Source organism: Syngnathoides biaculeatus, chromosome 18 (genome assembly GCF_019802595.1).
Source record: "Syngnathoides biaculeatus isolate LvHL_M chromosome 18, ASM1980259v1, whole genome shotgun sequence".
Classification (NCBI taxonomy): domain Eukaryota; kingdom Metazoa; phylum Chordata; class Actinopteri; order Syngnathiformes; family Syngnathidae; genus Syngnathoides; species Syngnathoides biaculeatus.
Window position 1 is genome coordinate 1,464,250 of NC_084657.1, and position 15,667 is coordinate 1,479,916.

Below are 15,667 nucleotides of genomic sequence, written 5' to 3' on the forward strand. Positions count from 1 at the left end.
GCCCTGCCTCTCTCTCTTTCTCTCTATTGCCCTTCAAAACAAGAGCACGTCTTACAATATAGAAAATGTCAGGCAAAGACAAAGACCTGATTCATAATATACCAAAAAGTCGTATTCGTATATCACAAGGGCGTTGAGGGTCGTTATATCGCAAAAGTATTCGAGCAATAAACCAGAATCGCTCTTAAGACTACCTTCCTGACCAAAGTCACCGGACATAGTCTGGATGGGAGTATTCACGCTAGCTTTACAATAGCTAGCTTGTTGGTAAGCACGTTTATATATATATAGATATATACACACTTCAAGAGCAAATATCATTTTCTGAGCGTTCAGGTGAGTTGTGACTTGTTTGGTTGCGTGTTTGGAAGTTGACCGACCGTACACTAGACGACATGAGTGAAAACTGCTCTTTATTAGCCTAGTATCAGCATTAGCCGTCGCTGTCTTGCTTCAAAGAGAAAGCATAGCTGAGCTTGACTATCAGTGATGCCTCGAAGCTGTGACAGTCAACAACAAAAAACGCCTTCCGAATCACCGATCTCTGCCGTGTATGTACATTAGCAATTGACAGTTCACGAGGTCAGGATAAATGAACACTGCAAACCTGAGTTCAAGTTAGCATTAGCTATCGCTGCTAGATAACTAGACGAGCTGAAAGTGCCGACGTTTCCAAATGTTTGTCAGGAAAAAAGCATACAGTCATTTGAAACCGGTGTCTGTAAAATATATTGTCTCTGTAATGTACAACGTTAACACCTAATTTTAAAGCCAAGGTTCAGTTATTGTACTATTATAACAATCAGTGTAATTATCTACCCTTTGACAGACTCATCTGGAAGTTGGTGTTGAGAGGTGAATAGAAAGCAGCAGAGGAACCACTGACGCTGTTTTGTGGATGATGTCTTCAACATTACTCTTCAACCAGGACAGTGTTATACGCTTTAAAAAAAGGAAAGCCCGTTTCACTTTCAGTGAGGTCCACATACTTTTGGATGAAGTGAGGAAACATCGCTCTGTGGTCGTGGGTATGTCTTCTAATAATTATCCTATTGTGGTTGGTGAACCCGCTTTCCAATGACTTCACAGTATCTTGCTTCAACAAAACGTAATAAAGCTCAAACGCTCTTTCAAGTATAGATGGGAATTTGACGACTGTTTTTTAGTGCTCGTCTATGTTCTTTAAATTTCCAAGTACTAAGTAGTGTGTTAAAAATGTACCAGTTATACGTTGACTTTAAAAATGGCATAGCTGTCATGTTCTCTGATCTCAAGTTGAGACCAACCAGCAGCCTCTGCTGGTTGCTGCCAAGTAGTGCACTCTTAATTTACTAAATAATTTTATAGCTGCATACTGCAGTTTCAAGTGCCCAAATAGCATGTATTACTTACACAGTGTGGGGGAGGAAAGTATTTGCCCTCTTCCTGATTTTTTTTTTTTTTAAATTACAATATTATTTTTTTTAATTTGTCCACTTTAGTGTTTAATATCATCATACTATTGTAAATACCAGGCAAAGATAACCCAAGTCAACATAAAACGCAGTTTATAATTGGTGATTCTATTCATTAAGCAGTGAAAAACTATTCAAAACTGCATGACCCTTTTATAATAAGTAATTCCCTCCCTTGTTAAATCGCGAATTAACTGGTGAATCACATTTTTTGGTTGAAACAATTGAGTTCATTTTCACTGATCACACCCACTTTAAATTGAACTTGTCTGACAAAACGAAATCAGACCAAAGATCTCAAAAAGCTCCCACAAAATTTTATGTGATCCAAAGAAATTCAATAGAAATAAAGTAATTTACATTTATCAGTCATGAAAAAGTTACAAAGCCATTTTACAGATTTAGAACTCCAGTGAACCACAGTGAGAGTCGTGATCTAAAAATAAAACAAAACATGGAATAGTGGTGAACTTGCCCAGGAGTGGCCCGCTGACAAAAATTACCCCGAAAGCACAACGAAGACCCATTCAGGGGGTCGCAGGGGAACCGAGGACAACATCTAAAGACATGCAGGCCTCCCTTGATTCAATTGACCCCTCCGTGGATATTGGGCAATCCGCGTCACTGACCAATCAGAGGCCAGAGATCTGCATAAACCAAAGCCCCTTTTTGCTCCCGCCATTTTCTCAGACAACATTGCATGGTCCAGTATAGGTTTAGTTAGCGTTTTATCGCGTATTTGGGTTCTTTAACAATAGATATGGTTAAGAGGTGTAGTCACGGACTTTGTAATAGTGACGACAGGTATCCTGAAAGGCTAGTTGGTGGAGTTCGATTCGTACCCTTTCCAAAACCGAAGACCCAGTGCGAAAAATGCCTTTGATGGATCAAACTTTGTGGAAGACCGCATCATCAACTAAATCCATCTAATATCAACCGGAACACATATGTTTGCAATTTGATTTTCAATCCACGTCTCGTATAAATGAATGAGACGTTCTCCGCTAGCATAACATTGCTGCGTGTGAACGATTTGACACACTTATTCTTTGTTGAGCGATATTTAGCGATGATCAGACTGCACAAACATATCGATTTTCTTGCCGGCTCGCGGCCGAAGCTTAACCAGACGGTGTTTGCACGAAGGTATGCCCTAAATTTGATTTTCAATACACGTCTCGTATAAATAAATGAATGAGACGTTCTTCGCGAGCATAACATTGCTGCGTGTGAATGATTGAATGAAATCAGAAGCATGGCGTCTCTCTCAGTTAAAAATGTATTGTATTTAGAATCTATCATATATCGTTGATTTGAATGAAATGAGAAGCATGGAGTCTGTCTCAGTTCAGAATGTATTGTATTGTATTTGCCATTTTTACTGTTTGTCTTACGTCAGCGCACGTGGCGTGACGTCACTTCAGGAGGCGTGGTTATGTGCCCTGTACGGAGGGGTCAATTAAGGTTGGTGTTCATGAGTCAACACTGGAGAAGAGACTGGGCAAAAATGGCATCCTCGGCAGAGTTCCAAGGCGAAACCACTACTGACCATAAAAAAAAAAAAAAAAAAAAAAGCCTCATCTTACCCTTGAGTTATAAAAACACCTTTTGGGAGAATATTCGATGGATTAACAACAGAAAAGTTATTGGTATGTGTGCATCTTGTCACATCTGATTGAAATGTAACATAGCATTTCAGGAAAGAGAACATCCTGCCAGCTGTCAAACATGGCGGTAGTGTGATGATTAGGAGCTGTTTTCTCCTTCAGGACTTGCTGTAATTGATGGGGCCATGAATTCTGGTCTTTACCAGAAAAAAAGTCCACCAGTTTCAGAGGGGTGGTCACGCAACTGCCGTGTGCAGCAGTGCCTCGTTGGAACTAATTGTGCCATGTATTTAAGCTTCGTATGTGGTGTCAGTAGTTGCCAATTCATTGTGTGACTCTAGCGTCTGTTTACGAGCTTCTTGTGAGTGATTTGCCTCGTTACCACGTCCCAGCATTCCTGTGCCGCCACAGCCATAGTCAAGTCAAGTTTTGTTTTTCCACGTTTTTGCCTTGTAGTTATCTGACCTCGTTTTCATGTTTTTGGATCTTGCCATCTGGCACATTTTTTTGTGCCTTTGCCTTTTTTGGACTGCTTACCTGTGTATGACCTCTGCCGGGAATTAACCCAAACTTAGAAACCATGCCCTTACTTCGGAGTCCTGCATTTGGGTCCTATCCCTAGTCCCCTGTCTGTGACAATGAGTTTGTGACATCAAGGTTGGGTTTGTAGCAGGACAATGAAGATTTTGTTAAGGCCTAGTTGGAGTCTGTACTTAAATCAAATTTAAATGTTGTGGCATCAAAGAGGCTGTTTGTGCTTGAAAACCCTGCAGTGTTGCTGAATTAAAACAATCATGCAAAGAGGCTCACATACTCGATCTCTGCATTGATGTGAAAGAGTCATTGTCATTTATAGACCGTGTTTGGTTTTGGTTGTTGATGCTGAGGGTGACTCAACCTGTTATCAGGATTAGGGGGAATTATTTTTTTTTTTGGCCTGGGTGTTTTTCTCAAGCCATTCAGAGGTGGACTTACTGGTATGTTTCTGATCATTGTCCTCCTGCAAAACCCGAATTTATTACAGTTTGAGGTCACGAAAAGAACACGCTTATTTTTTTTTTTTTTTTTTTTTAAGACAGATGAATTCATGGTTCCACTTATCACACTGTCTTGAACCTCCAAGACACTGCCACCACCACATTTTACTGTTTGAATGATGTTGTCTTCCTGAAATATTGTGACTTCTACACCAGATCTAGAGGGACGCACTCTTTCCAAAAAGTTCAACTTTTGTCCCGTCAGACCAGAGTATTTTCCCAAAAGTAGTGTGGCATCATCAAAATGTTTTTTCACACATGTAGGTTTGGGTTTTTTTTCCCCCTTGATAATAAAAACTGTTTAAAATCTACCTTTTATGTTTGCTCGTGTTGTCTTTGACTGATTTAAATTTGTTTGATGATTGGAAACGTGATGAAAAAATTGGAAGAGGCAAACAAATGTATTTCCATTTGTGTATCCAGTGGCTGAAAGAAGTCTTTAACACCAATATATTTATAATGATGCTATTGACATGAAAATTTCCCCAGATGTTGGGAACGCCCCAGGTTATCTATGCATACAAAGAAAGTAAAAAGAAAATGTCATACTTTGAACAAAAGCTTTTGTTTGTATCAATATACTTCCTTTATGGAGAAATGAGTTTCCTGCATTTCTCTGTGATGATTTTGGCCCATTCCTCCACACAAGCAGTCTTGAAATTGTCAAGGTCCTGTGAGCTACCTTTATGGACCTCAAGAATCGAAACAATGTCAAGTGTTTGTTAATTTTTACATAATTTGTGCTACCAGGTCATATAATCCACAAAATCGGGAATTGGGAAAAAAAAATTAATACTTTAAAGACATCAGCCCAAATTTTGCGGGCCATAAATGTTAACTGTCAACTACTGAACTCAACGCAACTGCTCGGGTTTCCCCAATTGTCATTAAATTGCTTTAGTTTGGTGTAATTGTCTCAGTTGGCTGCAGACATGATGACAACTGGCCAGAAGACCCATCATTGATACCCTCCACAGGATGGGTAAACCATAAACCATAAACGTTCATCGTTCAGGAGGCTGGCGGTTCATAGTGTGTCCACTGGAAGGACAAAATGTGGCAGGAGGAGATACACCAGGAAAACAGATGCCCGTGGGCTTCAGCGGATTATCAAACAGAGAAGATTCAAGATGCTATCAGAGATCGCCAGATGCACCAAAACCGGTTTAATGCCTGTGCAATCTCAGTGCTTTGACCGGTCACCCTGCTCTCCAGATCTAAACTCCATTTAGCATCTATAGGGTATTATCAAGAGGAAAAGGAGGGGCACCAGATCCAAAAAGAACGGACTGTGAGCATCAACGGAATCTGGGCTTCCATAACTCGCAGGCGATATTACATCAAGGCAACGATTAACTCAAAGGGATTCCTAATCAAGTATTACACATCATTTTGAAAGTCCCATATTTTGATCCATCCATCCATTTTCTTTGCCGCTTATCCTCACGAGGGTCGCGGGGAGTGCTGGAGCCTATCCCAGCGGTCAACGGGCAGGAGGCCGAGTACACCCTGAACTGGTTGCCAGCATCGCAGGGCACATTGAGACAAACAGCCGCACTCACAGTCACACCTCGGGGCAATTTAGAGTGTCCAATTAATGTTGCATGTTTTTGGAATGTGGGAGGAAACCGGAGTGCCCGGAGGGAAAAACATGCAAACTCACACAGGCGGGTCAGGGATTGAACCCGGGACCTCAGAACTGTGAGGCCACCGCTTTACCAGCTGAGCCCCTGTGCCGCTCCCATATTTTGATGTATTGTTTTTTTTTTTTTTTCTTCAAAAACTAAGAAGCAAATGATGATTTCTTCACAGTATTCTAAATGTTTGAATTCCTGATTTTTGTGGGTTTTATGAGCTGGAATCCCAAATTCTCTAAAAATAAACCAACCCGAGAAATTCTTTAAACTGTGGGCCCTGAATCTATAATCTCTGGAAATCAAAAAATTTTAATGAAATTTATTTAAATGAACTTTTTCATGACATTCTATTCTTTTGTATACTGTAGTTACAGTGTACAGTTACAATCAGTTTTCTTGAAAAACTATTGTGTCACTTGACACACACACACTGTAAATCCATTATCAATACCACACAGTAGCCCATTCTACTCCCGAAATATTAATTTATTTATCATTATTTTGAAAATTCTTAAATGTTCAGTAGTGTGTTTGATGTCTTAAACAGAAGTGTTTAAAGTCATCTTGTTGTTGTTGTTTTTTTTTCCACCCCAAGGAAAATTCAACCGCGGTGTGGGAACAGACGTCAAGAAGCGCACATGGGCTGAAATTGCAGCCCGTGTCAATGAGATCGGCGAGTGCCAGCGAGAGGTCATTGAAGTTGTGAAGAAATGGTCAGACCTGAAGTGTGACACCAAGCGAAAAGTTGCTGCCATGCGGTCGGGCAAGGTGCCGAACCGGGGCATCAATTCACGTCTTTCTAAAGACCTTAATCAAACAGAGAAAGTCGTGCTCCAGATTCTGGAGATGGATCAGGAAGACCAGATCAACAGTGACTTGGGCCCACTTTACGATGATGACTATGTTGAAGAAATGGACGAGGACGACATGGTTGGAATGCAGAGTTCACCCAACGGTGCTGACGAGTTGTCTTTGCCGCCGCCGATGTCTTATTCTTCAAGTGGATTTCCCCAGTCAGGTAGCAAATGGGATCCGTTTTCCTACTACCATTTCTGGAATTGGTTACATTTTCTAAAAAAGAAAGAGTAGAAAATTACAGAGAGGAAGATGCCCAAATTTAACCACAACGTGTTTCACAATACTGCTAGGCTTCCGATAGGTTCAAATTAGTGTAAGACAGTAAATGCATTAATCGTGATTAATTACTTGCAAACATAATAATTAGTTGGGGTTTTTTAAGGTAAAATTTTAATTGCATTTTGTGGTCCAAACAACACAGAATCTCTGCATGATTTTCTGATACACCAATTAAACTGACACTCATTTTAGAACCTTGCTACCAAGATGGAGGAATTGGATGAAAGAGAGTTGCAAGGAGTAATGGGAGGAAAACTTCTTTAAAAAAAATACACGATGGAAGCCTTGATAAGTGTGGTTTTCTTTTAAAAATATCCAAAAAGGAGTTTTCATACCACATAGCCATAGACGCTCTGATGTGATTCAACTGTCACGCAGAAACCATTTAAAGGAAATACTGCAATAAAAAGCTGTCCTAAAATTAAACTTTAACTTAAGCTATTTCATATTTATTGCAGATATTTGTTTTTATACTATTTTGTAATGAATTGCAATTAAATGTATTGCTTGATAGTTAACCTTAGTTCTGTCTGTGTCAATTACTTGATTCAGTCATCCACCAAAATGAAATTAAACCAGGTTGCTTTTTTTGGGCAAGTATTGTTTGTAAAATGTGATAAATCGAGATGAATTAATTACAAAGCATCTAATTATATTATTTTGATTCAAGTACAATCCTAGTTCAATTTTAAAAAGGAATTACTCTGAAATGGCTTATATCTTTACATAGTGCATGACAGTGTAGAAACGTCCTCATCATAAAACATTCACTGCATGGGCAATATTTCAATTCAAATTTAAAGTTGTAAATATTATACAGGTACACTATCTAATGACCGCGATATCGCTAAATACAACCTGACGACGTGTGTTGGTTTTCGTACAAATCGGTTTTTGGAGGTAAAGTGAGATTTTTTTTTTTTTTTTTTTTTTTTTTTGCTTTGGTTTTCGAACGAAAATCGCTATTCGAACACCCTGACCAACTGACCCGCGACAATTTGTTCTTGTGCTTTCGAACGCACCCCCGAAAAAAAAACGGAAAACCCGTAACGCGAGCGGCGCAGCGCAACCAGATGACTCACACACTCCGCTGTCCGCAGACGTTTCCTAGTACTGTCGTTACTTTTTTTTTTTTTTTTCTTCTTCAAATTGAGCAACATTAACCCCCGATCATGGCTCCAAAGAAAGCAATTGGCACTGGCGGTACTGAAAAAAGGAAAGTGGTGCGTAAAACTGTCAACTTCAAGAAGGATTTGATAGCCGAATACGACTCTGGTGTGCGTGTTTCTGAGCTATCGAAGAAGTGTGGCATGGCGAAATCGACGTTCAGCACTATCCTGAAACACAAGGATGCCCTCAAAGCAAGTGATGTTGCTAAGGGAGCAACCGTGTTGACCAAGCAGAGGCCACAAATCTCGGAGGAAGTCGAAAAGTTGCTTCTTATTTTTGTGAGCGAGCAGCAGTTAGCCGGGGATAGTGTTGGCGATGAGAGGATTTGCGCCAAAGCTCGAAATCTGTATACAGATTTAAAAAGAAAAGACCCCAGTCTAGTTCCGGAGGGCTTTGAATTCAAAGCAAGTCGAGGATGGTTCGAAAATTTCCGCTAAAGAAGTGGGATACACTCGGGGAGGCTGCAACTTCGGATCAGGCCGCCGCGGAAAAGTTCAAAGCCGAGTTTGCTCGTTTCGTCGAGGCTGAGGATTACCTTCCCCAGCAAGTTTTCAACTGTGACGAAACAGGTCAATTCTGTAAGAAAATGCCACGAAGAACCTACATCACGGAGGAAAAGTTGATGCCAAGCCACAAACATATGAAGGACAGGTTTACGCTTTTTTTTATGTGGTAATGCTAGCGGTGATTGCAAGATCAAGCCTTCTTTTCTTTTTAAGTCTTTTGTTCCATTAATCCTACCTCTAGGTGCATTTTTTTTTTTTTTACCTTACGTACTTTCTGTGTAAATAAAAGAACTTTTTTCCTCCTCATTATTGCTTGTTCAAACTAATTCTGCACTTTTGTTAATAAAAAAAAAAAAAAAGTTTTACAAAGGCTGGGGCTGAGTCGCTACAGATACGGCAATGCACCCCCAGTCTAGTATACTCTACTAGGCTAAAGCATACATTTTAAGCAAAAAATAAATATATTTCTTCGATTTGATTATTTAAAGAATTTAAACTATGCATGTATTTCTACTATGCAGTTTATTATGAGCAAAAGCTTAAAAAAAATCGCTCTAAAAATATTTTTTTAGGCTTGGAACGCATTAATTCGTTTTCCATTAATTATAATGGAAAAACGTGCTTCGGTTTTCAAACGTTTTGGTTTTCAAGCAGGCTTATGGAAAGGATTGTGTTCGAGAAGTGGAATAAGTGTGACGGAGGCAGGGAAAACTGAAGTGAGGAAACGAGGATGACTGACAGTCAACTTTTATGCACCATACGTTTCTTGTCTGCGTTATCAGTGTCCAAATAAATTTCCCACTTCATTGTGATACTTTGCTTCCTCCCCAAGAAGAAAAAATGTCATTTCATTCTGATCTTTTTCTCTTTCCAGGGGACACATCACAGACTGCATTTGACATGCAGTTTGAAATACCTGCTTCAGAAGGTGAGTTGTCATGAAGAGGATCCAGTTTGAAGGAAAGTGCTTTACGTTACAATATTTTTCTTTGCCAGACTGGGATGATGACCATAAAGATGATGCGCTGCCTTCAAGTCAGGCTCCGAAACTAAGAGGGGATCATCAAGGAAACAACGGTCTCCAGAAAGAAGAACAGGCTCCTATTTCCTCCGGAGCTTCGACCTCGACAGGCTCACTTCCGATCACTGGTCAGCCCAGCCTCAATGCGAGGGAAAGCATGCTTCAAAATGCATCACTCAGCCTCCAGGAGCAACACGCCACCAACGTCCTGCTGGAAACGGTTTCACGCTCCCTCGAGCTCCTGTCCGAGTCAGTGCAGCAACTCGCAGAGACGCAGCAGGAGTTTGTGCGAGAGTCCCTGCAGCTCCAAAGAGAAACGGTCCAGGTTCTTCGAGACTTTACAGGGAGCACCATCACTCTCATGCATGATAAACTGAATGGACGACCTGCATTATAGCATTCAAGTTGCCAGACTTTATACAGTATATATGGCCGACAGCCTCTAAAACCTTCCATTTCCTTTGGATTTTACACTGGTTACTGTATTTATGACAGGACTCGACAGATATTCCACGAGTAGAGACAATTTACGGTTAGAAAGCCTGTCTGAGGATTTTAATGGAACTGTTTGTTTTGCTACTGAGAGTGATATTTCTGTCACTGCATTGTAAAGCATGTATCACTTTTCTAAGGCTTTCGTTTTATTGCTGGTATTCAAGAATGGGTCATTGAATTTGAGCTGTGTCATATTCAGTGCGTTCTGTCCATAAGTGTTCCCTTGTGTCTGAGTATAGAGTATCACGTGTACTGTAACCTAGAGTAGTTTTCAGCACCTGACCATTATATGGTCCATAATATCTTAAAGCTATACTTCTTATTTTTAAATCCTATCCTGCATTATATATTAGAATATCCAAAAAAGTGAAGCATTTTCTTTTAGGCGTCAAATAAACTATGTGTAAAAAATTTTAGCATTTTTTCCCCGGTCATCACTTATGACTTTGGAACAGAGTTCTTGCTCTATTTTTTTTTTCCCCAATTTGACATATTGTACTTTATACATCAGAGACTAAAATCTTTAAGGCTTTATTGAGCATATACAAACATTTAAAGTCAAAATAATGGGAAGAAAATGAAAAAAAAAATCCCGTAAAGGTATATTTTTCACTTCAGAAAAACACTTTTAAAGTTGTTTGGTGTAACCCTGAAGACCTCCCAATTTATGAACTTTATTCCACCAGAGAGCGCTGTGGTACAGTTACTAAAAGAGAAACCAAGAGAAAAGTAACCACTTTTCTTTTAATTGAGTCCAGTCAGCCAAATATTGAGAATTACTCACGCCACTTGATGGAGGGAAAAAAAAAAAAAAACAACTCAAATTTTTTTCCGACTTAGACAGCTCGAAGCTTGGCTAACTGTTAGCATTTCTTGGTTACTACACGAGGGGAACGCTTCTTTGTCATATTAATAAAGTGAATGATTTGGGAGACGTCATACAGGCACAACAGAATGACGGCAATTTCTGTGTGTCAGGTAAGTAATTTATATAAGTCTTGAGAGCTTCATAGTATACTGCACACCAACAGAGGACATAGATACATTGTCTCTCAACAATCTGAAACGGTTGGTTACTGTGAAAGATATTGTACATGAGTTATCAAATGAATACTTTTACACACCAATTGACAACCCATACACAAAGATGCATATTGTGATTCTTCCTTCTGTCACTTCCTTGGTGTGAGCGAGTTGGTTTCAAATAACTGAGACTTAAAGGGCCACTGTCATGAAATGCATGATTTTTAGTATGTTGTTAATGGAAAAAAAACCGCAGCCGACATGGACCTATGCATTTTTTTTTTTTTAAACCATAAAACAAGATTTTGACGTATACAGCTTTTTGTAACTCCCGCCATGAAAATCCTCCAGAGGGATTTGTTTTTGAGAAGAAGCAGGAAGTGACGTACATGGCAGGAACGCTCTCAAGTGGATTTGTTTGTTTCTATTAAGTTTACCTCCGGGGAAGGTAGCTCGTTGTTCCTTCGTGTTAGCCAAAATGCCGGCTCGTTGCATTGCTGGACATTGCTTGAACACTCGGGAGGATGGATTTACCCTTCATAAGTCTGCAAGAGACCCGGTTCGTCATGAAAAATGGATTGCACGGGTGCAGAGGACGAGAGCTTCGTAGGTTCCAAATGACAGGTAGGTGTGTATACAGCTACTAAAAAAATAATACTTTGGGGCGGACCACGTAATCAGTCTCTCAGAATGTAACAAAAGATCCGCGTACGTACGACAAGGGTGCTAAATGCGTCGACGTGCGCGTCGGACGGCTTCCGCGTCGGGCTCGCCCGAGAAGGCTGCCGTGACGCATCATGCCTCGCGGACCAGCACGGCTTCGGCAGGGTGGCTCATCTTTGGCGCCGAGGTGTCTTATCAGGGTGCCGAGCCGGGCCGCTTTACGGTGTGTTCATAGCACGCGGCAGCGATGAACATTTGTTTATGCCGCAAGCGACGACAACGCCGTAAAGCGGCCCGGCTCGGCGCCTCGATGAGCCACCTCGGTGCCACTCCCCCCAAAGCTGCGACCGGCTCGTCGCACCCGGGCCGAGGCGTTGTGATCGCTCGCGGCTGAGTACACTACATACTGTCGGGGAGTCTGGTGTTAATTAGAAGTGATCCGCATATCATCTAAATATGGCTCGAAACGATAGGATAAGATATCCCCGGACACTTGACTCGATTGTGAATTGTTCTCTTCTTTGAAAAGAGCTTCCGTGTCTGAAGGGGCGTGGCCCACATTAGGGGTGCTAAACATGCTAATCTAGTTACCACACACGAAGTCCGCTAACCTGCTTACCGGGTTACCCAAGCAGGCACAGGGAGAACATACAAACCCCGCACACAGTTTGAACCCCAGTTTCCAGAACTACGAGGCACCACCTTGCTGTCTGTCTGTATGTACAGTGAGGAAAACAATTATTTGAGCACCTTGCGATTTTGCAAGTTCTCCCACTTTGAAATCATGGAGGGGGTCTGTATTTTTTTTTTTTTTTTTTTATCTTAGGTGGATGTCCACTTTGAGAGAAAAATCCAGAAATCACAATGTATGATTTTTTTTTAAGGCAGCGCGGTGGAGCAGCTGTAGAGCGTTGGCCTCACAGTTCCGAGGACCGGAGTTCAAACGACTGTTGTCTGTCTCCACGTGCCCTGCGATTGGCTGGCAACCAGTCCAGGGTGTACCCGCCTTCCTGCCCAAAGATAGCTGGGATAGGCTCCAGCACTCCCGTGATACTCGTGAGGATAAGCAGTTCTGAAAATGGATGGATGGATGAAAAATCCTTTTCTGTGTACCAGGTCAGACTGATTGAAAGGGGGAATTTCACCTAAAAAATCAGTCTGATTATCAATTTGTCTGTACCAAGCTGAACTCGAGTCAGTGTCGCATTTCAAGGGTCTTGTTAAATGAGACGTATGAACCTTCAAGACTCTTTCTGGTTGCATCACGTGGCAGGATTCCAAGGGAGAACAAAAGGACCAGCTGGAGTCTGCCCCAGAGGAGCTTCAGCCTGACCACCATTATCTTTTACTAGGTCAGCAAAATATTGGAAAAAGTTATTCCCATTTAGAGTCTTTCGCGAGCAATTTTGTTTGGAATCATTCACCGAGATTTATTTAGATCAGGTTGTGAAGTGTAACTTTGTTTGGTTTGTTGGTTTCGTGTACTCTAGAATAGATTCTCAACTGCAAAAATCCATACTTTTGATACAGAAGTCATTCAGGTGGTAATTTACTGTATACAAATAACTGCAGCACAGTGGAAGTTAACTCATCTATTGGGCTCCTCTACTTGCTGGCAACAACATGACTGCGCGAAGGTTTTAGTTGCCCCAAGTTTTCCAAGCTGATTTTTTTTAAAATGAAAATCACGTTGTGGAATTTCTCACTTGACTTGGAAATGAAAGCATGGAACAAATGAACTTGAAAATAAACAAAAATGTATTCTAAACCTTTGATTTACATTTGGGCATGACTGCTGAACACACTCTTGGCATCATCTCTAAAATGGAAATCAAAAACCATTCCCATAAATGTGAGGCCTTTCGTTGGACTTGAACACCTTGACTTTCACGTTAAAGACAAAAACTGAAAAGAAAAAAAAAAAAATAGCATGTTCTAAAACCTTCGACCAGTAACTCTCCCAATCAAAAATTTAGAACGCTGATTTTTTTTTCTTTTCTTTTGTCTTTCAGTTTCGTTTAGTTTTTGCTTTTGCACCACCACGATCGTGAACAGAATCAGAAATCTTTCAAAGTGATTTTTTTCGACATTGTAGTCACAATAGAAATTGATTTTAGCTACCAGGTTAGTTGAAAATAAGTCTCATATTTCTTGAAAGCTGAAAGAACTTGTTGCCATCTGACAGAAAGCGGATAAATTTATATATCGATCTGTCCTTCTGTGGGTTTCCTCCCTCTTTCCCTAGCCACAGTTGACCTTTGCGCCCTCTCTTTCTCTTCGGTTTTTAATGCCTGCTGTCTGCATGCCCGGGATCCTCCCACCCTCCCTTTCATCTCCCATCTGCTCCAGAAGCGACTGCATGAGTGTCTGGATTAGGGGAGCAGGAAAGGTGGAAATGAGGCGTCGGGAGTGGGCCCCGTCTCAAAAGCATAATCGCACATCTGCTGTTTATTGACAAAAATTAATAGAAAACCGACATGCTCTGTGATTTTCAAGGAGCCTCACCTTGACATGGCCGCTTTTTATTGACATTCACTTTGTGACACTGGCAGTCGAAATAGCTTTCAGGAAGTTTCTTTAGCAGTGTTTCTAACACAGCATGTGCGGGGTACGGTATTTTGTTACTGTAGTTAAACTAAAGTACATGCATTCTGTAATCTTTGAGAGATACAGTATATGAAAATAGGGCCTCGGTAAATGCGATTGGAGGAGGGAGGCTCAAATTCGGCACAATTGTCGATAGGTTCTATCTACCCTGCTAAAGTGTTACTCTCGCCATACAGTTCCTATTTGTCGAAGACTTTGAGGCAAAGTTAGCACAAAAAGAAATGGAAAGTACATTTCTATGTGACAAACTATCGGGAAAATGTGTATTGTACAGTATTTCCCCTACTGATTTGCCTCACAATACACGCAGACACGTGGTGCCCTCCATTGATTCAACTGGTAAATCTGCCCAATGGGGTTCCGCGGCGCGCTCGCCTTTTAGTGCCGAGTACTGCTTGCCGAGCATCGTAATGAGATCCACCAATACACCAAATTATATGCGTGCAGATGAAGGCCGACCGCATTCATTCTCATGCGCGACCCCTAAAGTACACAACTTATTGTCTCGCCATCAGAGAGTAAGTGAGGGCTGTTGCTGTGGCCGCAGCAGGTTGACTCTTCTCTCTCTCTCTCGAGAGAGAGAGAGCCTGCATGGGTCAGGTTTGCTGCAACGCCCCCTTTTTCCTTCATGTGTCCTTGGGGATAAGGTTTTCAAGCTGCTCTCGGTGAGCCGCAGACGAGGCAGATGCTGGCCTCTCTAATGGGGGATCCGCTGGGGGACGACTTGATTCCACTCTGGTTCTCATGCCCCGTGGCGTGCTTATGTCGCGCTCCTTCCAACTAATACATACGACAACGGAGCGGCTCCATTGTCCATCTGCTCAGCTGACACAAAGACTACGGGGGTGGTCACCACCGCCACCACAGCGATACGCATCAGGACATGTGGATCGATACAACGCATAACGCAAAGCCTTTGGTGACAAATAACCTAACATACAAAAACACATGCACTTTTCAGTTGCAAATACTACGGGAAAATAGTTATTTGGAGCCACTGATGGTGGCGTGGTACACACTGCTGACTTTGGTGTGGGCTCGATTCCTGCTCAGAGATGCTGACGATATGTTTCCCTGCGACTGACCCACGACCAGTTCTGGGTGTATTCAGCGATTCTCTCCTTTCACCCAGAGTGAGCTGGGTTAGGGTCCTGCACTCCCGCGACCTTTGTGGGGATTAGTGGATTGGAAAATGGGTGGATATAGAAATAAGTATTTGATCCCAACAGTCTCAAATTTTTGGCGTTTTTCATTGATTACGGTAATAGTCAGTACAGTGTTCCCCCTTATTCACGGGGGTTATGTTCCTT

General features: G+C 41.5%; 1 protein-coding gene across 3 annotated transcripts; it reads left to right on the plus strand.

Moving 5' to 3' along the window:
- The first annotated feature begins 23 nt into the window (after nt 1-23).
- zgc:153990 (uncharacterized protein LOC768125 homolog) lies at nt 24-10,489 on the plus strand. 3 transcript variants are annotated; one of them, XM_061802601.1, is made up of 5 exons: nt 24-336; nt 830-1,028; nt 6,331-6,753; nt 9,423-9,476; nt 9,545-10,489. In XM_061802601.1, the coding sequence occupies exons 2-5, from the start codon at nt 899-901 to the stop codon at nt 9,964-9,966; spliced, it is 1,029 nt and encodes a 342-aa protein (XP_061658585.1). In that variant the 5' UTR covers nt 24-336; nt 830-898; the 3' UTR covers nt 9,967-10,489. The 3 variants fall into 3 exon arrangements, with proteins under 3 accessions (XP_061658585.1, XP_061658586.1, XP_061658587.1); XM_061802602.1 differs by having other exon boundaries at nt 24-267; XM_061802603.1 differs by lacking the exon at nt 24-336 and adding an exon at nt 370-551.
- Nucleotides 10,490-15,667: the final 5,178 nt, after the last annotated feature.

What these genes read in the sequence shown, in the direction of transcription:
- zgc:153990 (XM_061802601.1), top strand. Translation starts at nt 899, where the DNA reads ATGATGTCTTCAACATTACTCTTCAACCAGGACAGTGTTATACGCTTT. An exon ending in ACATCGCTCTGTGGTCGTGG is followed by an intron (nt 1,029 to 6,330) that starts GTATGTCTTCTA and finishes TTCCACCCCAAG; the next exon opens with GAAAATTCAACCGCGGTGTG. An exon ending in TGAAATACCTGCTTCAGAAG is followed by an intron (nt 9,477 to 9,544) that starts GTGAGTTGTCAT and finishes TTTCTTTGCCAG; the next exon opens with ACTGGGATGATGACCATAAA.